The sequence below is a fragment of the Mesocricetus auratus genome, unplaced genomic scaffold (assembly GCF_017639785.1).
Source record: "Mesocricetus auratus isolate SY011 unplaced genomic scaffold, BCM_Maur_2.0 Super-Scaffold_100009, whole genome shotgun sequence".
NCBI lineage: Eukaryota > Metazoa > Chordata > Mammalia > Rodentia > Cricetidae > Mesocricetus > Mesocricetus auratus.
In genome coordinates, this window is record NW_024429193.1 from 48,527,325 (window position 1) to 48,554,416 (window position 27,092).

General features: G+C 52.4%; 3 protein-coding genes across 7 annotated transcripts; 2 read left to right on the forward strand and 1 right to left on the reverse strand.

Moving 5' to 3' along the window:
* The first annotated feature begins 1,560 nt into the window (after window positions 1-1,560).
* Window positions 1,561-10,178, forward strand: Atxn7l2 (ataxin 7 like 2). 2 transcript variants are annotated; one of them, XM_005076640.4, is made up of 12 exons: window positions 1,578-1,710; window positions 2,941-3,119; window positions 3,562-3,627; window positions 3,991-4,095; window positions 4,433-4,643; window positions 4,928-5,214; window positions 5,728-5,810; window positions 6,540-6,790; window positions 7,480-7,678; window positions 7,784-7,905; window positions 8,366-9,161; window positions 10,028-10,178. In XM_005076640.4, exons 3-12 carry the CDS (start codon window positions 3,591-3,593, stop codon window positions 10,040-10,042), a joined length of 2,106 nt encoding a protein of 701 aa, XP_005076697.1. In that variant the 5' UTR covers window positions 1,578-1,710; window positions 2,941-3,119; window positions 3,562-3,590; the 3' UTR covers window positions 10,043-10,178. The 2 variants fall into 2 exon arrangements, with proteins under 2 accessions (XP_005076695.2, XP_005076697.1); XM_005076638.4 differs by lacking the exon at window positions 2,941-3,119 and having other exon boundaries at window positions 1,561-1,710.
* A 129-nt stretch (window positions 10,179-10,307) lies between these two features.
* Window positions 10,308-16,719, forward strand: LOC101832810 (cytochrome b561 domain-containing protein 1). Of its 2 annotated transcripts, none has more exons than XM_005076636.4 (3): window positions 10,308-11,798; window positions 12,229-12,266; window positions 12,668-16,719. In XM_005076636.4, exons 1-3 carry the CDS (start codon window positions 11,444-11,446, stop codon window positions 13,169-13,171), a joined length of 897 nt encoding a protein of 298 aa, XP_005076693.2. In that variant the 5' UTR covers window positions 10,308-11,443; the 3' UTR covers window positions 13,172-16,719. The 2 variants fall into 2 exon arrangements, with proteins under 2 accessions (XP_005076693.2, XP_005076694.2); XM_005076637.4 differs by having other exon boundaries at window positions 11,552-11,665.
* Window positions 16,720-20,726: 4,007 nt separating this feature from the next.
* On the reverse strand, window positions 20,727-25,984 carry Amigo1 (adhesion molecule with Ig like domain 1). Of its 3 annotated transcripts, none has more exons than XM_005076635.4 (2): window positions 25,766-25,984; window positions 20,727-25,318 (listed from the first exon to the last, which is right to left on the reverse strand). In XM_005076635.4, the coding sequence occupies exon 2, from the start codon at window positions 25,252-25,254 to the stop codon at window positions 23,773-23,775; it is 1,482 nt and encodes a 493-aa protein (XP_005076692.1). In that variant the 5' UTR covers window positions 25,255-25,318; window positions 25,766-25,984; the 3' UTR covers window positions 20,727-23,772. The 3 variants fall into 3 exon arrangements, with proteins under 3 accessions (XP_005076692.1, XP_005076690.1, XP_040607996.1); XM_005076633.4 differs by having other exon boundaries at window positions 20,727-25,353; XM_040752062.1 differs by lacking the exon at window positions 25,766-25,984 and adding an exon at window positions 25,589-25,743 and having other exon boundaries at window positions 20,727-25,353.
* Between the last annotated feature and the right edge of the window lie 1,108 nt (window positions 25,985-27,092).

Below are 27,092 nucleotides of genomic sequence, written 5' to 3' on the forward strand. Positions count from 1 at the left end.
ACTCTTTTGGTGGCACCCAATTAGTCCAAAGAAACTGAGACTCATTAGCAAATTTGGATCAAACTCAAAAGGCAAAAGATAGTGGCTTCCATAGTGCTGTCTCCATTTGCTCTCCTACCATCTGTGACCCAAAGGAAGAGTTGAGGCCCATATGCTTCCTTCTCTACTCTGAGGCACACGCCACACAAGCTTGCACCTCCATCCCCTTCAGACAGACAGTCACGTGTTACATTTGCATTCCCTAGAGAAATGTACTTGGACATAGCTTTATATCTAATCTCATCAGGCTCTTGGGCCTCTTAGAGATCACTTATGGGTGAGTCTTTGGCTTACAACTTCTGCTCAGATATTATCCTTTAATGTAAACTGTTCTTATATGAAAAGCAGAAAGTCTGCAGTCTTAAAGCCACAGACTTTGACTTATTTGCTCCCAATCTTGGTTTCTTTTGGGCAAAGGGATACAATATGGCGTGAGATGTGAGGTATTGAAAGAAAAAGAGGATTAATATTTCATTTCCAACGAGAATGGGAAGGATGTGGAGGCAGACTTTTGTCTTTGGTATGAGGGAAAAAATGTTATCAGCTGAGAAGGTGGGTGATTAAGGTACTTCCTGGGCCTTAGCAGGAAAAAAGAAAAGATAGATATGTTGAGAAGCCTCCCCATGCCAAGGCTTCAGTAGTAGCTTTTCCAGCAGTGAAAAGATTCATTAGAAAAAGAAGTCGAAATGATGGATGGAGTCAGGGTCCAGCCAGGATTTGGGAAGAGGCAGTGCAGGTTATCGATCGTAGTTCCCAGGAGGAGAGAGATGGACCAGCAGAGACACTGCAAACACCAGAGAAGCCTCGGGCCACCCTAGTTCCGGGGCTGGTTCTGGCTCCGAGATAGCCTTCTGTCATACTGACAGGTGATCTTGGCAAGCTCAGCCAGGTCCTCCCAAACCTAGACAACAGTACGCCAACCCTCCGTTCTGCATCAAGGCAGCGTGGGTTTTCCACAGAGGTACAGCACAGGAGCTGGGGCCCTCCCCCACTGCAACCCCTGTGTCCTTCAGCACGTCCTGCAGACTCCCTCCCCTTGCCCTTCTGATTCACTGCGCCCACCTCCCTGCACCTACCCCATTCGATCTACAGGGGAGCAGAGTCGTTTCGTGGCCGCCAGCCCAGGAAGGGGCGCCAGCTAGCTGGCGGATGCACGGTTTTAGGGGGTATCTTGGGCAGAGAGAGGTTTGGGGCTCGGGTGTGCGTAGTAAGCTTGGGAGAGCGGACAGGTGGCGCGAAGGATGTGTGCAGAGGGGTTGGAAGAGGGTATCCCGAGGTTTTGATCTCTCCTTGCCCGCGTGCGATTGTGCGTTTTGGAAGGGATCCCTCGGCTAGCTCCATAGGCATCGCCACCCCTCCGCAACTACACTTCCCAGAAAGCTGTGCGGGAGTGAGGAGGTGGTGGCAGGAGACCCGAACTGCGCTTGCGCACAGAGTGAACTGGCAAGGTAGGGGGAGAGGGAGGCGTGCCCCCCGGTCGGGGAGGGTGGGGGGAGGGGGCCGCGCGGCGGCGGCGCCGGGGCGGGCGCGCGTCCGCGGCGGTGATGGCGGTGCGTGAACGCGCGGTGGCAGCAATGGCCGCTCTGGAGCGGCGAGTGCCGAGTCTCGATGACTTCGCGGGACAGAGCTGGAGCTCGTGGGTGGAACGGGCCGACCTGCCTGCGGCAGACGGTGAGTACAGCCACACTAGAGTCCGGAGACCCCACCACTACCTCCCCTCCCCCCCTCAGGGCCCCCTCCAGCGGAGGGGAGACGCCGACTAGAGCCGCCGTCCGGCTCCCCGGCCCCCCCAAACAAAGGACCCGCCGGGTCCTAGTGCCCGCCTGCTCAGCCACCTTCGCGCCTCCGGGTCCTAGCGCCGGCGCATCGCTTGCAGCCCACCCTGCCCACCTCTGTCTCTGCGGGTGCACAGAACCTGCCCCCTACTTTATTTGCCATTATCTTTCGTCTTGTGTGCTGGCCTTCAGTTTCCATCCTTCTTGCACCTGCTTCTGCCCTACCCATCTGCAACAGTCCTCTCCACGTGTTTCCCACGCACCCCACTTCTGTGCCCCCCTGGCCACCCCCTTGATCCTTCGCCTTTTGCCCCACACCTTAGCTTTTCCCCACATTTCCCTGCCTGCTGCAGTATTCGTGAACCCCCGCCCCCTCTGCTTCAGTTCGTCCATCCTCCATACATCCATCTATCCTCGCTACCGCCCTCCTTCAGCCCGTCCATCCAGGCCTCCAAGCCTCCATCCTTCCCTGGGCCTCTTGCCCTGCCCCTTGGCTCTCTCCCTTGACCCCTGTTTTCTGTAGACCCTTGAGTGCCTTTGGAGAACAGGCCTGCAGCCCCTTCTGATCTTTGTCTCCTGGGCCCCAGGGAGCACCTGGCCTCGTGGCCTTTCGGGGTGACCACACGCATCACACCCCTGAAGAAGTTTGCAAGTTAGAAGAGGTGGAGGCCTCACGGAGCAGTGTCTAATGACACTTGTTCTCTTTTGAGACAGCCGACTTCCAGCTCCGTTCCATCATTCTCCACACTTGCGTTTAAGTGTGGGAGCTGCCCCTTGTCTTCTCTGCATGCCTGACCCACTACCACTCCTGTCTGGATATTTCCGTTGCCAATAATCTCCTCACCCTGGAAAGGGGCCACTCTTAGTGAGCTTTAGCGAGCCGACCTAATGGGGGTGCAGGCCACCCTTGGACTGCCCCATGCTGAGTGGGCTGACATGGGGCCCCTGTCAGGGTCTAGGTGCGCTGAGAACCGGAAATGGAGTCAGACGGATTTGGTGACTCAGAATTGATTTTTTCCCCCCTAAGGGACAGGGAGGGGGCTTAGAGGAGGGGGGTGAGGAGTGAGGCAGGGGGATGGGGAAAGAGCTGCTTTGCACAGCTAAGATGTTTTTGTCATTAACCCAGAAACTGAGGTACAAGGGCAACCCCTGGACAAAGCCCCCCTAAGAAGGGGAGGGGCTTGCGTAGCTGATCAAGGAGACTTTGAAGATGCCAAAGGGTCCAAAGGCAGCAGTTTCTCTACTCTCTGGCCATCCTCTCAGTGCAGGACCTGAGAAGCTGAGTGTAACTTTGATGATACTATGGTAACTTGGGTGGAGCACAATGAGGCTATGGGGGTGGGGATCTGGGAGGGTACTCGTCTGGGATGCCACAGAGTAGCAGAAAGGACCCGCGTAAGCAGTCTCAAAAAGGGACTCAGGGATCTGTAGAAAAATGTTAGAATCATTTCCCTTTTAAATGGGGAAGCAAGACCCAGAAAAGAGACATTTACCCACCGTTACCCGCCTAGTTAGCAGTGGAGCCCTGTACTGTACCTGAGTGAGGGGTCTTTATGATCCTCCCTGTTGGGTCATCTCATCTGAGAGGGCACATGAAGGAAGAATGAGTACGTGTGAATGACCCATCGAAAGCTTCTGCAGGAGTCCTGAGTGCTTGTCAGGGAGTGTGGGCTTCACAGCACTGGGCTTCAGGCCCTGCTGGGCTCTGGGAAGGGGATGGACCTTCTGAGCTGTGCTTCTCCTCCAGGGGCCGAACTGGAGGAGAGTAACAAAAACATGAAGAAGCTGGACGCCATGACCCTCATTAAAGAAGGTGGGAGTCGACACACATGGGACTGAGACTGGGGACATTGGACCACCCTTCCTCTTCCACTCGGGGAGGTGGCCTGAAGCAGCAAGCCTGCTGGGGAGCCTCGTTTTCATAGTCTGAGCCAGCTGCCCTGGCTCCTATGGCCCGTTGTTGGAGAGCCTCTTCGGAGTGGTTGACGCCCACACTCATGAAAGCCCATACACTTTAGGTCTCGTTAGACTAGACTGTGGAAGCTGGGAGCATCCCCCCAAAAGCCCACATGTCAGTTGGAAGGCAGAGTGCCTTCTAAGTAGTGGGGTGAGAGCATCTTTGATGTAGAGACATCCCGGGTCCTTCACCCCAGTGACACAGGCTTCTGTCTTGCAGACATGTCCATCTTCGGGCACTGCCCTGCCCATGATGACTTCTATTTGGTTGTATGTAACCACTGCAGCCAGGTGGTGAAGCCTCAAGCTTTCCAGAAGCATTGCGGTGAGGGCCATCCCAGGGAGGTGACAAGGGGACAGGAAGGGGGAACGTGGACCTCTTGGGACAGTGTCAGTTGGGAGGTCAGGGGGGATAAAGGATGGTGGTGCTGGGTTAGTGTTTGAACAAACTTCTAGAATCCAGTAGAGTTAAGTGGTTCAAGAAGTTTGATCTAGCATTTCGAATCTTGAAGGCTCAATTTTGGATGGGAAGGAGACAAAGTCACAACCCAAGCTTTAGCAATTCAGATTCTGTCAGAGAATTGGTGGGCTGGTTAGGAGACTGGGGAAGGAGGCAGTCAATACCACTCACCTCAGTTGCTCTCTCCACCTCCTGGTGACAGAAAGAAGACATGGGCCCCTCAGCAAGCTTTATGCCCGGGCCCCACCCCCACCTCCAGCCCCTGCCAGCTCTCAGAAATGCCATGTAGTGAATGGGCAGGGCCCAGCTTGTAGAGCCCCAGGTTCCACCAAAACCTCCTCCAGGGAGAAGGGCCAGGGGTCCCGGAGCCGTGGCCATCAGCCGCCTGAGAAGACCCAGAAGGACAACCTCTGGTAAGAGGCTAGAAACACCCAAAGATTAGCCCTGACCCTGACCCTGACCCTGACCCAAGAAAGGGTTGACACTTAGCCCTGGGGTGCAAGATACTGCTCATGGAAGAAATAGCTAACCCCATCTCCAGCTCCTTCCCATATATTCCAGGGAACATGGGCTCCCCCTTTTTCCACGCCTCTCTTGGAGTCCACCCAAGTTCCAGAGCTAGGGAGGAGATGGCTAGAGTCCAGACCCCAGTCCCAGCCTCCCCACCTCCCAGCCCATACCCTCTCTCCACGTGTAGCCTTTTCGTGCCTGTGGTGAATCTGGAGAAGATGTCCAGTCTCCCGAAGCCTGATGGACATGGAGTCAGGGTGGCTCCACCCTCTGCTTTCCTCAGTCAGCCAGGAGGCCTCCCCAAGGACTCTCCTGGAAAAGTCCCCACGGCCCCCTCTCCTAAAGAACCTCCTGGCAGAGAGAACATGGAGTTAATCCCGGGTGAGGGCTCCAGTCACCGGGCTGAAGGCAGCCCCCCAGAGAAGGAGCCCAGTGGAGCCAGGCTGCCTCCTAAAACCCACCGAAAGATGGCTCGTGAGTAGTTATAGACCTGGGGCTCAGAAAGGCAGAGTGGACACTTCACTGGGCTTCTCTGTTCATGGACCAGAAAGGTTTGAGGTCAGGAAGGAGTGGTCTGGCCATTACAGCTTACAGGGTACAGAGGTCCCATTACCGCCCGTCCACTTGTTCCCAGGAAGCTTTGCTGGTCCAGGTCTCTGAGCCAGTCTGAGAGCCCTTGTGCCCAAGCCAGCAAAGTCACTCATCCTCACCTTGGGCTACTGACCATTATCTCCTTCCTCATTCCACAGTTGGTTTTCCTGGCATCTCAGATGCCTGTGGCTGCTTTTGCTTCTTGGTACGGGCTGCCCTGCTTTGGGCTTCTAGTCTTCCAACAGTGCCTGGGCCAGGGATGGGGCTGGGGTAGTTTATGCCCAGCAGGTAGCAAGACCTGAAGATGAGGTTCTTCTGCCTTAATCCTACTGTTTCTTAGACCTTTGGCAGGAAAAAAAAATGGGCGTGAGATTCATTGGAACTCTTTCCCCACAGGTAAAGAGTTTGACCTTAACAGGCAGTGTGGGGTCATAAATCCAGAGACCAAGAAGATCTGTACACGCCTGTTGACCTGCAAGGTAACCCCATCCCTCTTGCGTGATGATGGGGTGGGGGGTCAGCATAGACATGGAACTTTGGAAAGGAGAATTCAGAAGTTATTAGAAACTCAGTTTAAGGGGCTGGAGAGATGACTTAGTAGTTAAGAGTATACTGACTACTCTTCTAGAGGACCTGGGTTCAATTTCCAGCAATCACATGGCGGCTCACAACTATCTGTAACTCCAAGATCTGATACCCTTGCACAGACATACATGCAAGCAAAACACCAATGCACATAAAAATAAATAAATTATTTAAAAAAAAAACAAAAAAAAAAAAGGAAGGGCCGGGCTTTGGCGGCCCATGCCCCCAGCACTCAGGAGGCAGAGGCAGGAGGATCTCTATGAGTTTTGAGGCCAGCCCAGTCTACAGAGCAAGTTCCAGGACAACCTCTAAAGCAATACAGAGAAACCCTGTCTCAAAAAAACAAAAAAAGGGCAGGGGGGGGGAAACTCTGTTCAAGGGATGGGGCTTGGCACACTCCAGGGAAAGGGAAAGAGACTACCATAGTGGACACAAGGTAGGAGCAGCAGAGAGGAGTACCTTCAGATCTCCTTACCCAGCAGAGAGTTTTGGCCCCATGACAGTAAAATGGACATACAAACATCCTCACTCACAACACACACATTCTCTCTCTGGGTCAGAGAAGATCAGTACCCTCAATCCTGCTCAGATTATCCTACTCAGATTATGCTGCTGTGTTCTAGATCCACTCAGTGCACCAACGCAGGGAGGTCCCAGGCAGGACCAAGGACTTTGACGTGCTAGTGGCTGAACTGAAAGCCAGCTCTCGCAAAGGAGAATCTCCCAAGGAGAAGAGCCCAGGACGAAAAGAACCAGCTCTTGAGCGCCCCATCCAGGAACCTCCCTCTGCTATCCAGGGTGTGGCGGCAGCAGCTGTCCCCAACAACACCTCTGCTCGTTCTAAGCAGGCTTACCCATACTGTGTACTTCCCAGGTATGTATAGAATCTTCACCCTACCTAACTTAGGGATGCTCAGCCCCTAAGGTATCAGGGAGCCCTGGAGACAGGCCCAGGGAATACCCTGAAGATGTGCTCACTTCCTCTACGCATGGGGAGATAACTAGAACCCTACCAGCGGTGTGAGGCAGGTGACTGCCCTATTCCTGTCCAAGCACATTGCAGTACCGCAGCCTCTGTGAGGTGTGCAGATGGAATACCTGGAATATGAGCTTTTTTCCGCCACTCCCATGGGTCGGCACTTGTCATCGGGGAGCAGAATGGGTCAGGGTTCTGGGTGAAACAGCGCTACTGTGTAACCATCCCACTTGTCTGCAGAGGCTGCCTCACCAGAGGGAACTCTCCACCTCTGCCTGTAGTACGAGGGGTAGACATGAAACACAGGCTCAGCTCACGGACAGGCGAAGAAAAACATGGCTGAGGGAGTTGACTAGGCTGACCAGTGCTGGGTGTAGTTCAGCTGGGAAGATTTTCTTGAGGAAGGGATTCTGAAGCAGATTTTCTTCATCAAGAGACAAGGCCTAGGAAGGGGCTGGAGAGAGAATCCCTTGGAAGCTGTGGCCCTTGGTTCTGTCTCTGAGTGAGTTATATTGTATGAGTACCCAGAAGGGTGTGTCCCCCTCCTCCGTCATTCACGTCATCTTCATATCCCTCGACCCTTCCAGGCCCCAGGCCTCCTCTGAGAGTGAGGTGGATGATGATGGCCCCTGTGGTGGTGATGGGGATCCGGGCCTATTCCCCTTCCCTCTGCCCCGGGGCGGGGCTCAGGCCTCCAGCGAGGAGAGTGAGGAGGAGGGGACAGCTGATGACCTCCACCTTCCCCCTGACTGCCATTATACAACCCGGCCTCCTAGGCCACAGGCGGTAAGAACAGGACAGGGAGCCGGGATGGCTGGTGGCTGAGTCTCGTAGGCAGACGCCTTCCTGTATCTCAGGCCCTACCAACCATGTTCTTTCCTCTGCCTCCAGTTTTGCACATTCGGAAGCCGGCTGGTAAGCCCGGGATGCTATGTGTTTAGCCGCCGGCTGGACCGGTTTTGCTCAGCACTCAGCTCCATGCTGGAACGGCACCTCAGCTCACACATGTGGAAGTGAGTTTCGTGGACTCAGAGTCTCCTTTCTCGGGCTTTGGTATACTTGGGCTTCAGAAGCCCCAGTCTGGCATGCTTTGGCTGATTGCTAAGAACCCAAATTGGGTGTGGCATGATGGGGTGAGATTTGGTAGCATGGAGGAGGGCATGAATGGGTGGTGGGGTTAATCTAGACTCTTACCCATCATTTCTAGTACCTTTTAAGAAATGTGGGATGTGGAAATGGCCAAACAGAGACCAAAAATTAGGTTGTTAATGGGTCTACTTGCTAGTCTACATGCCTTGTACTGATAAGTCATTCCTTCTTGTGTGCCTTCCTCGACTCTTAGTTCCAGTGTTTCCCAGCAGGGGGCAGCAGCTTTGGGGCTTTGCTGGCCATCTGAAGGTGCAGAGACTGGTGTATATTAGCAAGGCCGTGGAATTTGCTCAGTATCACAGTGAAACTCTCTCTTTGCTACAGGAAGATCCCACCAGCCGCTGAACCTCCATCCCATCTTGTCAGTCCCTCCTTATCTGATCCCCTGAGTCCATCCTCTATGGGCAGCTGCCCCCGACTTCCAGGCCCACCCCCAAGACCTGCCTGCCCAGCCTCAATACCCCCCATGAAGGACAGCCTTGTCCCTAGCTACCCTGCAGGCTCCCCCAGCGTAGCAGCTGCCTGCAGCCAGGCAGAGTGCATGGGCGGTAGCCAGGCTATTACCTCACCACTGCCTGCCAACACTCCATCTCCATCCTTCAGCAAGCTGCCACCTTCCAAGGCCAGCAAGTCGTCCAAAGGCAAGGAAGGGGTGGAGATGGAGGTCCCTTCTCGAAAGCGGAAGTTATCCCCTGGCCCTACCACTTTCAAACGGACCTGCATCCTGGAGCCTGCTGGAAAAGGCAAACCCTCTGGCTGTCGGGGTCTCTCAGCCAAGACTAAGACAACCCCGAGCATGGGGCTTAATGGGACAGTGGGGCCAAGAGTGAAAAGAGCAGGTCCCCTGGACTGTCGGGGTTCCCCTCATTCATCCCCCATACCAGTCAAGGCTTCTCAGCTAGAGAACCGGGGAACGGCTGGCCACCCAGCTAAGGTCCTGCCAACCAACTGCCTCTCCGAGGAGGAGGTAGCCAAGAAGCGGAAAAACCTGGCCACTTACTGCCGGCCAGTCAAGGCCAAGCACTGTCAGGCTGGTGTCCCTCCTGACGGCACCTGCTCTGTGCGTCGCAAGAAGCCAGGTCCAGCCCTGCCCTTTGAGGAGAAGTGCTCTACACTGAAGGTACCAGCCCAGCTTCCTGAAAAACATGAGCAGACAGGGGTCAGAGGGCTGAGGCGGGGGAGCACAGTAGGTACGTGACGTGGAGAGGGTGCTAGGGAGATGACTTCAAAAACGGGAATAGAGGGGAAACTGAGAGAGCCCCTGGGTCATCTACTTTAGGGAGAGGTTGTTGGCTCTTTCCAGGGTGACCCCAGCTTTTGCCTGGGGCGTTTCCTATGCCCAGCCTTCTCCTTTGGGCTTAGGACACGCTGTCCCATCCTCCCTTTACTTGTGCTTTAATCTAAGGACACTTCTTTTTAAACGACTGTGACCCTCCCTCTATGGAGCTACTTTTCCTTAAGGGAGAGGAAGTTTGGGTCCCAGCATGCTGAGTTTGTAGATGGGTGGGCTGCTCTAGTTCTTGTAGGACTTCAAAAAGCAAGCGTTTAGCTTATGGCCCAGAGTCATTTCAGATTACAGCAGGTTCTCCAGGGTTCTAGTAAAGTTTGCAGTTGGGTTTATTTGCCTTTTCTGTTGTACCTGCTTTGATCTGTCCCTGTGATCTCTGGAAGGAGGGACTTCTGGGAGGTGAGGCGGGGTAATAGTCTCCTGGTTTAGTCATGATTGGGTGCATGCCCACTGGCCTGGCACCTAGAGGGAGATCTGATGATGGCATGTGAGGGACCTGCCTGTGTGTGCAGGTGTGTGTGTGTTCTCCAGCTCCACTACCCAGTCTGCCTCTGTTCGGCTGGCATTCATTTCCCCTTGCTCAGTTGTATTTCCCAGGCCAGCTGAAGGAATTCAAGGGTGAGCCCAGATGCTCACTGAGAAGGATAACAGGTAGGCCCCTTCCCTGATCCTGTCTCTTACCTCTTGTCTCCCTGCAGTCAAAAGCCCATTAACAAGAAAGTGCCTGCCCACTGCAACGGAGCCGCCAGCACCTCCTCCCTTCCAGATCCGGGCCCCAGGCTGCTGCCGCTTTTTATAACTTTATATTATTTTTTTTAAGAAAAAAAAAAACTCTTTAAAATACCTCAAGACTGTCTCCCTGTTCTGTTGCTGCTAAGAAAATATAAAACAGAAACACAGAAAAGGATGAAAATTGATGTAGCCGAATGAGTGTCCTTACTCTCCTCAGCCCCATCCCAAGAGGCTGAGACGATAAGCAATACACACTCACACACGGTGCACAGGCGCTGGTGTCACTGGGAATCTTCCTCCAGGCAGGATGATAAGGCATGTGACTGAATAAGCAAGGCACCCCAAGTCTTAAGAGACAACTCTGGTTCCACCGGGAAAGGAAACGAGAAAGGGGGGGAGGAGAGTCACACTTTGACTCTACCCTGGGGTTTCTGTTCTGAGGGTCTGGGGGAGTTAGCTTACGTCCCTTTTCTGTTTTTCTAGCAACTCTGGGCTTCCATTTCTCTACAGATCATTTCCTCAGTCTCTTGGGCTGTTCATGCTCTTCCCACTTCTGAAAGCAGCCTTAGTTTCTCAACCATGTATAAGTTGAGCTTGGGGATCACTGCTCTGGAGGTCATGGACAGCCTTTTTTTTTTTTTTGCATTTTAAAATATGTGTATGTGTCTGTTTGTGGGTATGTGCATGTGATCATGTGATACCTGCAGAGCCCTGAAATCCCCCCCTGGAGCTAGTTACATTAAGTTGTGACTTCCCTAGTGTGGGTAGTCAGGTCATGTACAGGAAGAGTACAAGTTCATTACCACTGGGCCATCTCCCCGGCCCCTGGATAGCTTGTTTTGACCTTTTCTGTGAGTTTGCTCTGAATAATGGGGGTAAGCTGGTCCATACCTTTTTGGAAGTAATAGTGTTGCAGAACTTGCAGTTGTGGGAAGCCCTGGTTCCTCTGGATAATCTTGCTCCTCAGAGCTATGCGGCTGTGGAGATTGCAAAGACCGAAAGTGCCCTAAATCTTTGGAGTATTTTATAGGGACAACTACTCCTATAAATAGGGATGAGATTATCTTTTGGTTCTCATTCTTGAATTTATCAGGTTTGGGTCACTATGTTTTGGCTTTATCTTTTCGTTTATGTTTAGGCAGGGAGGAATCTTGTCTTCTGAACAAGCCAGAAATGTCTGGAGAGCGAGCAGCCAGGGGAATCCAGTACTTATGGAAAACTGCTCAAAATACTGGGTCACGCTCTAGGGTCAGAAAACTAGGTGTGTGCTTTGGGGTTTCCCTGATATCAGCTGCTACGGATGTCATTTTCACAGGCTGCTTGACATACCCTTGAAGATACAAAGGTAGAAATAAAGGTGGGTTGGGAGCCGGGTTAAGTCAATGGAGGTTTCCGGGAGCCGCCCTTTGAGGCGGAGACGCTTCCCCCCCAGTCTGCAGAGGGCGCTGTGGGCGCCTCCGCCACACGGCCCCGCAGCCTCCCCGGGGAGGAGCCTCTCCTGTAGCGGCCGCCGCCGCCGCCGCCTCCGCGATCGCAAACCCGGAAGAAGCCTCTGGTTGCTGAACTGTACCAGCCGGCTTGGTATTGCCATGCAGCCCGAGGAGGTAGGTCTGGTTCCCGCTCCAGCAAGGGAGCCGAGACTGACCCGCTGGCTGCGGAGAGGCAGTGGGATCTTGGCGCACCTGACAGCTTTGGGCTTCACCATCTTTCTGACTGTGCTGTCCCGGCCAGGAACCAGTGAGTGTGCGAGGAGGGGCGGGGCCAAGAAGGGGGCGGAGCCTAGGTGCTGGAGGGGCAGCTTTGGGCGCGCTAGAAACCTAGCCCCTAGTCGAAGAGGGGCGGGTCCAGGAGTGGTTGTAAAGGGCTAGTGGGCGGGTCCCCGGAAGTCCTGGAAGGGTGGGACTTGAAAAGACAAAACTGACACTTCCTTAGAATGAGGTCCCTCATGGAAAAGCATGAGGAGGGTCGGAGCCGTCTAAAATCTAGTCTAGGACTGGGCTGGCATCGTATGCAGAACTCAGGTTAAGGTGGTGTAAGGGCTCCTTGGCGGCCACCCCTTTGTAGTGGGCTCCTGATTCTTGTTTAGGCTTTAGACAGTATGCTGACCTTTTTGTGGCCAGGTTTTTGATGCCCAGCCGTCAGCCTGTTCTCTTTGATTCTTACTTAGGTCTTTTCTCCTGGCACCCTGTGTTCATGGCCTTGGCGGTGAGTTTGGATATACTTAGCTTAATCCTTGGGGAAACATTTCAGCATAAGGATCAGAGAGATGTGGGAAAGAGGACTTCATCTTTCCCTGAGACCTATAGGATTGGGGAAATGGAGTAAATTATTGGAGGCTTGAGGTTGGGGAGGGGGGTATTTTCCTCTTGGACCTGAAAGGAAAATGTGAGAGGGATGTTATCAAGGCCTTGCCCTCTCTCCTGAATTCTGAGGGCAAGGAATTCAGGAGAGACTCCAGTGTTTGCTGTTCTATGATCCAGAAAGGGTGTGTGGGAGGCTGGAAGTTCTTTAAGCTTCTCCATGTTTTTCTGGATGTGTGAGAACACCCCCTTTCCCTCAGGCTTCATGCAGACTAGATGCTCACTGACCTTCTCCTGTGTTTACAGTTCTGTCTCTGCATGGCTGAAGCTATCCTACTCTTCTCACCGGAGCACTCCCTGTTCTTCTTCTGCTCTCGAAAGACCCGGATTCGACTCCACTGGGCAGGGCAGACCATGGCCATCCTCTGTGCTTTCTTGGGCTTGGGCTTCATCATCTCCAGCAAGATCCGCAGTGAGCTGTCCCATCTGGTGTCCTGGCACAGCTGGATAGGAGCTCTGACACTGTTGGCCACTGGGGGACAAGCACTGTGTGGGCTGGGCCTCCTCTGTCCGCGGGCAGCCCGGGTCTCAAAGGTGGCTCGTCTCAAGCTCTACCATCTGACATGCGGCCTGGTGGTCTACTTGATGGCCACAGTAACGGTGCTCTTGGGCATGTACTCAGTGTGGTTCCAGGCCCAGATTAAAGGTGCAGCCTGGTACCTGTGCCTGGCATTACCGCTGTACCCAGCCCTGGTGATCATGCACCAGATCTCCAGCTCCTACTTGCCAAGGAAGAAAGTAGAAATGTGAATGCCTCCGAACTCTGAACCTAGTTGGGATTCTTGCCTTGGACTTCAGCAGTTCCTTGATCCTCACGGGACCCACTTCAGAAGCAAACTTTTGCACTTCATGACTGAGCCAAAGGGTGCTGAAACCCTAGCTGCTACCGCTGAGGGGTGATCTGGTGGGCTCCAATGGGGAAATGTACTACTGGGTGCAAGTGGAAGGTTCTGGAGAAACTGAAGCCTCACTCTTGATGGGCTTCATAAAGGATTAGGTGGTGGTGGTGATGGTGATGGTGGTGATGACTTGCTTATGTGCCTGATGAAGAGTTGAGTTCTTCTTGGTTATGAATGACCACCGCAGATATTGGGGTCCCTTCTGAAAAAGCAGTACTGTGGAGAGCCCGTGGTCTCTTAAGCTGTGTTGTACAATCAACCTTAGACAAGTTCCATCTCAAGATCTCAGTTTCTTCATCCGAAAGACCCTTACCTTTAGCACTGATGTCACTGAATACCCTCTTAGCTCTGGACCATGCAGACAGCTCAGGATGTAATTCCTTCATCCATTCTTCCTTTACTCCCTTGTAAGGACATCTCTATACTTGTACCCTTCAGAAATCCGTGCTGACTTGACTCCTGAACCAAGGAACAAGGGCCACAAATCATGGAAAGAAGGGACCGCGTGAGGGTCCCTGTACAATAAGATAGTAAAGGCACTAAAGTCACTTTCTTTAGAGGAACAGGAGGAAATTGGCCTTAACCAAGCCCTGGAATCTTGGACTCCTTAGCTCAGCTAAGAACTTCTTCAGGCTACCTCTGGGTCTAGACTGTGGTCTGGGTATGCTCCTGACATCCAATCTCAGGGTAGAGTAGTTCTGGGCATCTTACACTTTGCCCTTAAGGCTTAGAGTATTTACTTAGTACATTGCTCCAGGGAACTCTTCTGAAGCTTTCAGATCAAAATAAAAACCAGACAGTGGGACCCTCTTGATCCAAGGAACACAGTGTCTCCCTGGTTGCCCTTCTCTCCTTGTCATTTAAGTTTCCCTTAGTTGTCTCCTGCCAGTCCCTCAGCTTAAGAGTGGGATGATTTTGGTACCAACTGGGCTCTCTTCCCTGCCAAGACACCTCCTTGGTTCAACTGAGTTCCCCAGAACGTCATTGGTGGTGAGGGCTGGATGTCAAACTAGCTAGCTGTGGTGTGGGTCAGTCCAAGATCCTAGTAAGGACTGGAGACTGCAGGTCCAGGAAAGGTACCCGTGCGACTTTCTACCCGGGAGACAGAGCCCATCAGAAACTCTGGGAGGCCTTACAGGGGCTAGAGCTCCAGATCCAGAAACAAAGGAAAAGTGTTTGTTGCTTGTCTTGGATCCTCTGAAGATTTAAGGCTTCTCCAGGCGGCTCAGAAACAAGGCGGGTGGGATTCAATAGTACAGGAATGGGGACTGTAGGGCATAAGTGTCCTCTCAGTGGACCTCACCATGCTTTTCCCTGGGGAGATAGCATCTCATCAGCTATCTAAATACAGCTTACTGAACAGCAGCTCCTGCAGTGCAGAGGGGAGCCATTCTTGTTTTTTTCAATGCCCTCTCTCCCTGTCAAGCTATCCAGTGTGCTGTGAGCTTGGAAGGAATGGTTACTGGGCCACATGAAAGAGATTCTCACTAGGGTCACTTTGATGCTGGGCTCTGTCTCCTTCCCTCATCAAGGCCAGTGCTGGGGGCTCCCCAGAGTGGGCCAGGTAAGGGTCAGCAGCTTGTTCTCAGAGCACAGAGGCATGCAGGAAAGCCTGAGCCTGGCTGAGGTGTTGCCTCCTCCCAGGTGGTGCGGGGGCTGGTAGGCGGGCAGGCAGGCGTGCTGACAGCCGGCAGTTTGCGTAGGCTGTGCCATCTGATGTCTATTCCCAGCCCTGGGAGGAAGGGGAGTCATTTATATTCTGCAGGAAGAAGGGACCCAGCTGTCGCTTCCTCTGACCAGTGGGCCTGGAGGGCATCCGTGCAGAGCAAAGAGGGCACAGGTAGCGGTGGTTTCCTACTCAGGGATCTGACTGCAATACAGGGAGCAGGGCACCGGCATGAGCCTTTCTTGTTGGTAGGCCAGATTTGGGGGGGGGACTTCCCTCCCCTCCCGCCTTTCCACTTCTCCATCACCACCTGCCCTCACATCCTGGGGCAGCAGCTGGACAACCATTAGCCCTCAGTGCCAGGGTTTCGTCTCCAGCTGGGATCTGTAGCTGCCGGCTGCATATGCCTCTGGCTGTGTACTCCTCTTCCCCACACCGGCTGCCCCTTCCTCTTTGTATCTTCCAGCGTCTGGATGCTACCTGGGCTTTCTAGCAGCTAGGCAGGGACCGTGGGAGGTGGGGGGCACATGGCTATCCTCTGCTGGTGTTCCTTGACTAGGGGAAGCTGCTGGCAGTCAGCCTGTTTTGCTTTTTAAAGTGGGGCGGGGGATGACACTCAGGATGCTCAAGATTTAAAAGTCACCCATCATTTGCACAAATTTCCATATCGTGCTAAGTCCTGATTCCATATCTGATTGTGTTCCAAGCTTCATTATACTCAGACTCAACCTTAAGGGCATTAGAAAGAGTTTTGTATCAAATCCAAATGGTAATGGGCATACTGGAGTCCTCTCAGGAGCCCCTTTGTTCCTGTATCCTCCCTTTTCTGTGAGTCCCATTGGGGTTGGGGGTGGCGGTGAATGAATGACAGGAGCTCGGCATCCAGAGAACTCTTGCTTCCTTCTCTGGCTGTCATTCCCATCCAACATAGGCTGCTCTCACTTGCCGGGCGGGGCTTGCTCTCCCCCTCCCGAGGCAGGCCACCCTTCCTCCATGACACTGGCCTACCCTGTCTCTCATTGTCCCCACCTTTCCACCCCCATGCATGGCTGTTGTGGGTCTTGTTTTTCAAACCTCACTGTGGGAGATCCAGGCATCCCCCCTGAGCCAGCTGGCTGCTGTGCCAAGGCCTGTTCAGAGTTAATAATAATCATTAGTTGAATGGCGCCGGGGCCTTTCAGCTCCAGATCTCTAAGCATTTGCAGGCTGACTCAGCCAGCCTTCACCTTCCCCCTCTTCCTGGGCTTTGGAGTGTAACAGCATGGGAAGGCACTGTGGGAGAGGGAATCAGGATTCTTGCTGCCTGACCATGCCCGAAGATTTTCTCTGAGGGTAAGCAGTGAGGCCAAGGTACACAGAGAATATAGTATGCTCAGCAGAGACCACCACGGCTGTGGCAGCTGATAAGCCCAGACCTTTAGAACTCCTCTGTACTTGCCTTGGCCTCTGCAAGGCACTCCACCTGAACGCCCTTAGGCAGGCTTAGAGAGCGAGAAACTTTCCGGGCTAGTAACCCCAATACCCTTGTCTGCGACTGGCACACACATACAGAAAACGGTCATGAACTGAAAGGTTCTCCAGCCTGAACACTGGAAAAGCTGCTGTATTGGTGTCTCAGCTCCTAACACTGGGTGGTATAAGCAAACTGTTTGCTTCTCATCCTACCTCACAGGGGTGTTGTGAGGGTCAGACAAGAGAGCAAGGTTAAAAGCATTAAACAAATGCGAAGCAGATGGGATGTTCTGTCCTTTTCTCTCCCTGAGCTTGGCTCTGGGCTTTATGTTTCCTGAAGAGACGATAAACTGTGGGAGGTGATGCTCAGGGGGACCCAAGTCTTAGGAGGGCTTTGGGGGGTGTATAACAGTCACATTTCTTACTTTGGGTGCTTGGTCATCTCCTGGCCATCAAGATCATGGTTACTGAGGTTTGTCTTGCATATTGCTTACCCAGTGTGGTCAAGCCACAGAGCTGATCACAGATCTGTGTCAGTACGGCTTCCTTGTCAGTACAGGTCTAACCAGAAGGGTAAAGTCTCAGTCTGGAGCTCTGGTCATAACTTATCTTTCCTTCCTAACTCTGCCCTTCTAAAGTAAGAGTGGGATACGAGGAAGGGACAGTCAAAAGTAGTGATCACTGCAGTCAAACATGGTGGTAAATGCCTTTAATTCCAGCACTCAGGAGGCAGAAGCAGGTGGATCTCGGTGAGTTCAAGGCTACCCTGGTCCACAAAGAGACTTCCAGGACAGCCAGGGCTACACAGAGAAACCCTGTCTCAAAAAAGAAACAAAACAGTACTGATCACTGCACCACCACCCTGACCCTGCCTCCCCTCTGCAGCCTCAGGCCTGTACTCTAAGTACTAGGGATGTGACACTGTGTGGCACATGTCTTTTGGCTTCCAGGGATCCACAACTCCAGGTTTCCTTTTCTGTTATAGGCTCTTAGAGTAAAACCATAGTCTCCTCAACTCCTGAAAATGCTTTGCTGGACTCGTGTACACACACACATACACACACACACAGGAATTACCACACAAGCACTTGTGTACACACACACACACACACAGCTGGAATTACCACACAAGCACTTGTGTACACACACACACACACACACACACACACACACACTGGAATTTCCATACAAGCACTCATGTACACACACACACACACACACACACTGGAATTACCATACAAGCACTCATACACACACACACACACACACACACACACACACACACGAAAGCAGTTCTATGTAAACGTTCAGTTAAGAGGAGGGATACTTTCCATTCCTTTTGTCTGAGGACAGGCAGCGTTTGGTCCAGAGTAGATGAAGGCAAGCAGAACCAACAGTAGCAGGCAGGCTTGAACATTTGTCTTTTTATCGTAATTGCTTTTTCTGTCCTGGGGTCCGGGAATGAAACACTAATTTAGCCTCAGTCTTTCTTACCAGAATGGCCCAAAGAAGACAGAAGCCGAAGGAAGGAGGGCAGTGCCCCAGGACTGCCCTGGAGTGGGGGTTGGGAGTGGACAGGCAGCACTGGGCTGGGCTTAGCGCAAACAAATCACCTCTGGTGGGACTACCTTATCCCAGAAAGCTTGGCTAGTCACAGATGTGGTCAGAGAACAGCAGTCCATTATTAATCAGCCAGCCATTGTCAGAATTTCCCAAAGGGGATTTTAACCTGCCAATGAAGGAACCATTCCAGGCTAGTCTGGTATCTGGTGGATTTTGTGTCTCTGGTGACATGAGTGGCTCCCAGCACCCTATCTTTGAAATAGGTTCCAGTTACCTCCCAATGTGTCCTAGCAGTGATACTTAGACCCACACCTAAAGTAAACCAAAGCACGTGAGGGAGCACTGGAAGGGAGGAAAAGAAGCGCAAAGCTCTACCTTGATCCAGCCCTCTCCAACCTGTGTGCACATCTTCTTATCTGTGCCAGTGCGGAAGTCACCTAGTAGGACTGCATGTTCTGGTTCACTGCAGGATGCCTCTCGGACCGTAATTCTATGCCCTCTGTGCTCCAGGGACAGGAATCAGACTGGTACACACCGGAAGGGAAGGCCTCGGGGCAGTTCTAAGGATCTTGGCCATTTGATACGGCCGGTGAAAGTGCTTGACTAGCAGCTTTAGCCTTCTCTTTCAAAGCCCTGGGAGAGGAAGCAGCCAGCACACTCCCTGTGGCCTGACCAAAAAAGCCAACTGTCCTTACTGCAGGGCCTGAGCTTTTTTTGCCATGTAGGTGGGGAAAGTACAGCATCACCAGCATCACCATTGGTTGCCTAGGAGACGAGATAAGTGGTACAAATACAGAAAGGGGGGGAGTTGAGAGACCAGGTGGAAGACAGACTAGGTTAGCCCATGCAGTGGACTCTCATTCTGTCACATCAGCCTTCTCTGTTCCCCCTGAAGTGCTGCCTGAGGAGCGAGGGAAAGCCCTGCAGGGCCTGACAGACTAACTGCATGTCCTGACCACGACCCAGGGAGCTTGTGGCTTAGGCGTGGAGAGAGCAGAAAAAGCAGAAGAGACATAGGTCTAGAAGACGAGCTGGAAGATGAGAGAGCTCGAAAACATAAAAGGGGGAACTCCAAGCAGTCTTCCCAGCCTGTTCTCCTCCAGCACTGTCCTCTGAGCCAGGGGGTTAGCCCTAGCAAAAGCAGTTCTGTAAAGATGAGAACATACACAGATGTGGACGATGACAGGAGAGCTCTGACCTCGACATCTGTATGTCACTTACTGACAATGAGCCTGGAGTGCCTCCACTGTTCCTCCCAGAGTGAGAAAGACAACTTCCCAGACAGAAGAGGGCTGCAGTGGCTCATTTCATACACAGAAGTTAGGGTAATTATGTATGTTCTCCTTCTTTGGTCTCCCATCCAAGTACAAACCAGGACTGACCCTACTTAGCTTCTAAGATCAGCTGAGACTTGGCACATGTAGGGTGGTAAGGGCCTAGACCTCATCCTCTTTGGATCTACCACAACAGTCCCTTCCAGAAACCCCAGGAGCCTTCTCAGAGTATAGTTCAGTCCGGTTTCTGGTAGGATATCTCTATAAGAAAAAGTAAAAATTCCATTTTTTTTCTATTCTGAAGAATACGGATTGCACATGAAACAGTCACTGAGTATTAACATACCCATTAGATGAATATGCTTTTAGCCCAAGATGAAAATATCCTGGTAATAATCAAAATTTTATGAAAGCAACCACCCAACCCGAGCATTTTCCCATTGTTCCAATTAGAAAGCTTGATCTAGCTTTTAAGAGAAGCCTGTAGGGAGGCAACCTCCACCTGAGGGACCTAGAAAACCATCATTATATACAAGTTTCAGCCCTGGGTATCTAGACTCTTGCTTGCTCAGGCACTGTGATGCTGCTTTTGAGTCTCTGTCTCTGGGATTGGAAAACTGTGGCCTGTTCGGTCTGTAAGACTGGTAACTTTTACAATTTTAACTGGTTGAAACAAATTCAAAAGACATTAACATTTTAATGCCCATAAATAAAATTTCATTGGATGCTATGTCTTGGCAGAGATTTGAATAAGTACCTAAAGGATTCATGTCCTAGACACTTGGACCCTAGCTGAAAGGTGAAGCCTTTGAGACAGGGTCTGGTGAGAGATGATAGGTCACTGAGGGTACCATCCTTAGGATGTTTTCATGGGACCCTGGTTAGTTCTTACAAGAGTACATTGTCATAAAAAGAGCAAACCAGACCCATCCCTGGATCTCCCTCACCTCCTGTCTCACCACGTGATCCTTCTGCATGCCCTCCCATTACTGTGACGGCATATACCATGAGGCCTTCATGACACGCACCACAAACACAACCACCAGATCTTGGACTTTCAGCCTCAAAACTGTAAGCAAAGTAAACCTTTTTTCCTCATAAAATACTCTGTTGTAGGCATTTTTCTGTATCAGAGTACTACAATGAGACAGAACCACAGTCATTCATCTATATATATATATGTCTGTGGACATTTGTCTGCTATAGCAAAGCAGTTGAGGTTTAATAAATGGTGAGGCCCATAAAGCCTAAAATACTTACTGTCTGACTGATGAGAAAAAGTTTGCCATTCTCTTGTCTAATCTCAATGCCTGGGTGATACATATTTCATACTTAATTCCTAGACGATACAGACAACACTTAAAAAGAGATTCTCTCTTTAGATATGTCACGCCCTTTTGAAGTATGCTGAACCCACCCACAGGCTAAGATAAATAAACCATCACAAACTGTGCCAGAGCAGAGACTCAAGCCAGGTTTAATGGTCATTGTCTAGTGATAGAGCCCATTGGCTCTGAGGGTCACCAGCCTGGTACACATAGTGGGAGGAAGAGTCCTAGACACAGGAAAAGGGAATTACAGAGGCAAGAACACACACACAACCAGAAAGCTGGCTTTCTTCTCCCCAGACGGGTCTACCCTTTCCTGGCCTCTTTCAGGGGCCTCATGGGTACAGCAAAGAAAAGGATCACAGATAATTACACAGACTGTAGAGTCCTGTCACATCCTGCCTCCAGAGACACCTGCTTCTCCTTCCTTGGAGACACAGTTTATGGGTGCAGGTGGGGTGAAGGTCAACCTTTCTTATACCGACACCTGGCAGCTTTCTTTCCAAGGTCTAATGGGTCATACATGTGGGATACAAATACACATACGCCCTTCCACATACAAGCAGGGAAATACCATTGGGTTACAAGAACTGAAACCACAAGAGACCAGTCAGTTAAATGTCCTAGTGGTGTCCAGACATATCCTCCAAGTGTCTCAAACTTGGGCCCAAGTTAGTGGATGTAGTGGGGTGAGTTGGGGCTACAGGGTAGGACTTACAAAGAAAATGACCCTCCTGGTCCCCAGGAGCTCAGCTAGAATGCCCCCAAAGGCAAACTTCATCCAGCCTCCATTTTAAAGAGTTTCACAGCCCTAGATGGTGTCAAGAGAGGAATCTTCCACAGAAGAGATTTTTCCATTTCCTGATGAGTCTGAGGACAGAGGTCTGGCTCTCAAACCTCTGGTGACAAAGTCCCCAGAAGTCTTTGGAATACAACCAGACAGCGTTCCTCTCCAAGCCCCGTCTATCAAGTAACACAGGAAGAATAACAGCTGCTTAGCCATGACCAGCATCCTTTGGGGCCCTTCACTGCTCTAGCTTCCTATCTTATACACGTGTAGGGTTTCCGAGGAGTCTTATGAGCCCACTAGTGCCTCACCACCCCTTCTCCCAAAGGCTTCAACATGTGCTCCCCCTAACTCTGGCCTCTACAGAGAAGTTATTCAGAACCATGAAGATATGGGTAAAGTTTGGGGTGTTCAGAAATTAAAGTACAAGAGATTGTGCATTTGAGGAGCCTGGCATGGTCACTGTCTCTCCTACAGTGCGAGAAGATTGTGAGAAGTTGTGCACGTGGGTGGAGGCCATTCTAGAGGGGGCCACAGATTCACTGTCCTGGTGGAGGTCAAGGTGCTGGTGTGCTGTGCATGCATACCTACAAGCATGCATTCCTACGAGCATGCAACTACATAAGGGGAATCGCTGCACCTCTCTCTTGACAGAACTAGGTTACTAATAAAGGATGGACAGCAGCCTTGAGATCCCAGGAACAGAGAGAGGACAATGTTTACTTCAGTTTCTCTTCCCCAGTCCTTAAAGGCAGCCTGACAGGCCCTCCTAGTACTAAGCAGCCCTCACCAAAGGTAAACAACACCTCTTAGAACTTAAAAAGCAGGTCAGGAAACTGGAGGACCTGGACAACTTCCAACTACAGAAAACAAGGGAAAGAAAAGACACTGAAAAAGACCAACGCTGGGGAACACTTTCACCATTGCCCTGCTCACCCCCTTCCAAAGCCCCCGAACCTGCAATATGGTCAAAGGGCGCTGGGCGCAGTCATCTCTGTACCCAATGCATTTTGCAAACCTGGATGGAAGCTAAGGCTGGCTTTGTTTTTAAGTCTCTCTGCTCTGACAGCTACAACTGCACTGACCTCCAACTGAGAGGAACTTCCTTTTCAAAGTGTACTGCCCCTTATACCTCTGTTGCAAGACTGCTTTAGAGCCTGGTGGGGAGGACAGAACCCTAAGTCACACTGTGTAGCACTACTCTAGGATAGAGACCACTAGGTTCCAACCCTTCGGATAACAAAATCCCACACTTAGGCTGTGCAGCAAGAGTGAGGCAGGCTTGTCAGCAGAGAGAAGATAAATGTTGGGTCCTGTCTATCTCCAGACCTAGTCTAGCTGAGCAGGCCTGGACTTTACTGGACTCCTCCCTTTGCAGAGCAGCATAATATGGCAGGCTCAGAAGCCCACCTGAGTGGATTAGAAGGCTTACTGAAGAGAGGGCACACACAGAAAATCAGGTAGGTCTGGCTGGCTGCTACATCAAAGAGGCTGGTTTTCCTCATGCTTTCAGGGAGAGTGGCCCTTGTACCACATTGGTGGCAGTCATCCATAACGCTCCGCCTTTAGCATCCCCCACAGACATACACTGGGAGTCAAAAACTAATCAAAGCTTTCCCCCAGCCAGGGAATTAGCCTACCTGGAATTTACATCCTATCTACAAATTTTACGCTAAGACAGAGACCTCTTAATTCATTCTGTAGCTGTGCTACTTGCCCCAGGACAAGGCACAGACACCACATCCTATATCGCTGCCATAACTAACAGGCAAGAAGCCAGACTCCTGCAAAAATCCACCTACTCCGGACTCCGGGGGAGAAGTCTCACAGTAGCTTTAGGCAGCGCTATAGATCCAGGCCTCCATCTTTCCCTGACTCATTTTCCAAAGGTTTCCAATCCCCTAGCTCTGGATGGGACTTCCTGACCAGAGAAGATACTGCAGTGTCCCAGCATGGCTCCTGTGGAGGCTCCCCCAGCACACACAACTTCACAGGTGTGGGTGGGCAGAGACAGAAAAAATTTGTTTTTCAAATGGTTTTCTCTTAAGGAGCTAGGGATGACCTCAAAAAAGTTTTGGGAATCTGTTCTTCCCCTCACCCCTTTCCTCATTCCCATCCAACCCAGACACATCCCTCCTCCTCTACCACCCTGAGAATAGCCAAGGCTTTGGGTAGGGGTGTGGTGTCTGCCTGAGGATTAATATATCCGCATGTGAAACTTGCAGCATCCGCACTGTCACTGGGGTCGTGCCTGCTCTTGTGCCCATGGTGGTCAGGAAGAACCCGCTCCCTTGGGCAGCCAGCCCTCTCCTCCATCCCCTCCTATCCCTCAGGGGTACACTACCTCTCCTGGGGCAGAACCTCCCCACCAACCTATCCTGCTCACACCACAATGGGCGTATCAGAGAAGACCGAGCTGACCGACTCAGGATCTGACATCCTCCGTTGACCCTTGCCTGTTGCCTCGGGCACCGGCAGAGTGTTGCCTGGTTTGAGTTTGCCATTTTGACCCTGCCCGGGTCCAGCAGGTTCCAGGAAGGCCACCCGCCGGTCAAAACCATCATCTTTGTCCCCACCAGCCATAGGATCGTGGTTGGGTGTGGTACTGAGCATAGAAGAACTCAGGCTATCCCCTTGATGGCTGGAAGGCTTCTCCACACCCCGGCACCAACAGCGACAAGGGGTGAGGTACAAGTATATGAGGACCAGAACCACGCTGAGGATACAGCCCACCAGGGTGGTATAGGCTGTGTTGAGGGTGTCATGGTGTCCGTGCAAGGTGAAGTTGTACACTTTCAACTCCACAGACAGCGTCTCATTGAAAGTCTCCCCCATGGCATAGCAGGTGTACACACCCCCATCCTCAACCTGCACCTTTTCAAAACGAAGGCTGCCATCCTCAGACACAGTCACTGTGCCATTGGCCCCCTGGTTTAGCACCTGTTCGTTGCTTGGTGTCAGCCACACTTTGGTCATCCCTTGCTGTTTGGTATCACATGTGATGGTCAAGGTATCCCCCAGGTGAGCCTCCCAGGCACTTTCCTTGTACTCGCTGCAATTGAAGAAATCCAGGTTGAAGACATTGTGCAGCTTCTTGGAATGCATGCAGTACAGATCCTCTTGGAAGTCCATCACGGAACTCAGCTGCCGGTACTGCCAGTGTGAAAAGAGCTGGTAGAGCTTGCAGTCACATTCCAGCGGGTTGTTGTGCAGGTACAGCCCATTCTTGACCCACGCCGGCAATTTCTGTAGGTCAGTGAGCGGCAACTTCTTCAGCTTGTTGGAAGACAGATCCAAGAGCATTAGTTTGGGTAATTTGTTTCCATCCTTGATCAGTTCCAGGGGGAAGCGAGAGATCTGATTCTGGCTCAAGTAGAGTTTCTGCAGCTGGGCCATGTCCTCGAAGGCATACCGGTCCACCACCACAATGCGGTTATTGTAGAGCAACAGCACTTCCAGGGCGCGAAGATCGCTGAACAGGAACTCATCCAGTGTGTGAAGATGGTTGGAGGAGAGGTCCAGGTACCGCAGGTTGGGTACTGGGACGAAGGCCTCGGAGGAGATGAAGTTCAGGTGGTTGTGGCTCAGCAGCAGGGAGTGGAGGTTGACCAGACGGGTGGGGGTCCACTCGGCCCGTAGCCGGCTCAAGTTGTTATGGCTGAGGTCCAGAAGTGCTGTGTAGCTGGGCAAAGATTGGGGCACACTGGGCAGCTGCTGCTTGGAGCAGCTGAGGATGTTGCTGGCACACAGGCAGTTGGCGGGACAGCTAACCACGGATCGGCCAGCCCTGGCCACCTCAAAGAGGAGCAGGAACAAGGAGAGCAGCAGGAGCCAGAGGCCTCGCAGGTCACGCTGGGGTTGCATAGTGTCACTGGGGAGGGTGAGGAAGGCCACTGGACGATCTGGGACGGAGTCACCCCGGCATGTTCTGGTGGAGTATGGAAGGGTCACTTTCACTACAGGCTTGAGAGAAAGAGGATGGGTTTGTAGTCACCAAGGACCACCACTCCCACTTTCCCCTCCCACCCCTGCCCCAAACCCCTTGGTCGAGTAGAAAGAGGAAGCTATCCCGGGTAGTTTCCAGGCACAGTGCAGGCAGACTGTGGGCTCAAAATACTAGGGCATTAGAGGCATTGGCGCAAAGGCCCCGTGGGCTGGGGTCTCCGGGTATACAGTCAGGGTATGCACAGCGTGTCACCTGCGGCGGTAGTGGTGGGGTGTCACAGGGATTGCACACTCGAGGTCTGGAGGCGGGGTCATCAGGGCCTTTCCCGAGAAGCCCAGGGAAGGTCAACAGGGTATCAGGCTAGGAAGGGCCGAAGGTTTCCGGGGCCTGTGACGCGGGCTCCCTCCCCAGAACCTCCGGTCACTGCACCTGCTCTGCGAGGATGCGTCTCAGCCCATGGCCAGTCCGGGAGCTCCGTCGCGGCCTCCCCCGTCCGCGCCTCCTCGGCCGGCCTGTCACGGCGCCCGGCGTACGCAGGGGCCCGCGCCCGGCGACATCGCCTGCGAGGAACTTGCTGGGTTCCGCGCTGTCCACCCGCGCCGCCGCCTCGCCTCGACCGCCGCGCCCGTCCGCCGGAGCCCACGCACGACTGCCGCCTCCGGACCCACGGGCCAGGCGTGGAGCAGTGCGGCGAGCGGGAGACGCCGCGATCCCAGCCGAGGGAGCAGCGTGGGGGCAGCGAGCACCGCGCGCGCGCCCGTCGCCGCCGCCAGAGCCTTGGGGCGCGTGCGCGCGGCGGGGGCGGGGCGCACGTGCGTGTGTTTGTCTCCGGCTCCCGGCGGACACGCGGGTGGCTGGCTCGAGTCAGGGATCACTTCCTCTGCGAACCTGTGCCTGGCCTAAAGCTGGCGACTGACGCTCCTTAAGCGCCTCTTCTCCCTTGCATCCCTTTCTCCATCCTCCTCATGCCGCAGCACCTACCTCTTCCTGCTCAAACCCACTGGCAGGAAAAGTAAGTCTAACAGGAGTGAGTTCGCCGGAGCCAGAGGATTGACTCCGGGGCAAGAAGCATCATCTGTTAATTTTCCAAATTTAAAGACATCTGGCTCTACTGCCGCCCTTCAGTGTTGGCGGGAAATTCATTAGTCACGTTTTCGATGTTCGTCCTGTTTTCTCGATGGAGCTGTGAAGTCCCAAAAATTTGGGGGAAGAGCTTTATTTTGTTTTCCTCCATTCTGGACGCCACTAGTCCTTACACCGTGGAGTACCACTGAAGAGCACAGCTCCATAGCCTGCAAACCTGCTGGACACAAAGTGTGGTTGGGAGATGCGCTCGCCCGACTTCCGTCCTATGCAGCTCTCTCACTTGTCTTCTTCCCGAAGAAGTACTCACGCTTTCTGATTGCGGCCATGAATCCTGAAGTTTCTCTATTAACCTAATCCTCAAAAGTGAAGGCCAATGGTGGGGCGTTTGAGGTGTTTTCTGTAGGGTAACTCCCCATACACAAAAAAGCTGTTAATCAATGTATGATATTGATGATTGGGGGCGGGGTGTAGGACGAACTAAGACCATTCTTGAGATAGTGGACACTGAGGGAGAAATTACCAAGTTTTTTCTTTCTAGTCTCTTACAGCAGCAAGACCACGCCTGGCATTAATGTCCCAACAGATTATCTTGCTAAGAGTTTTAGAAAGAAAGAACATATATCTGTCCCATATGTTTTGCTGTGAATTTAAGTGACTGTATCATCTCTTC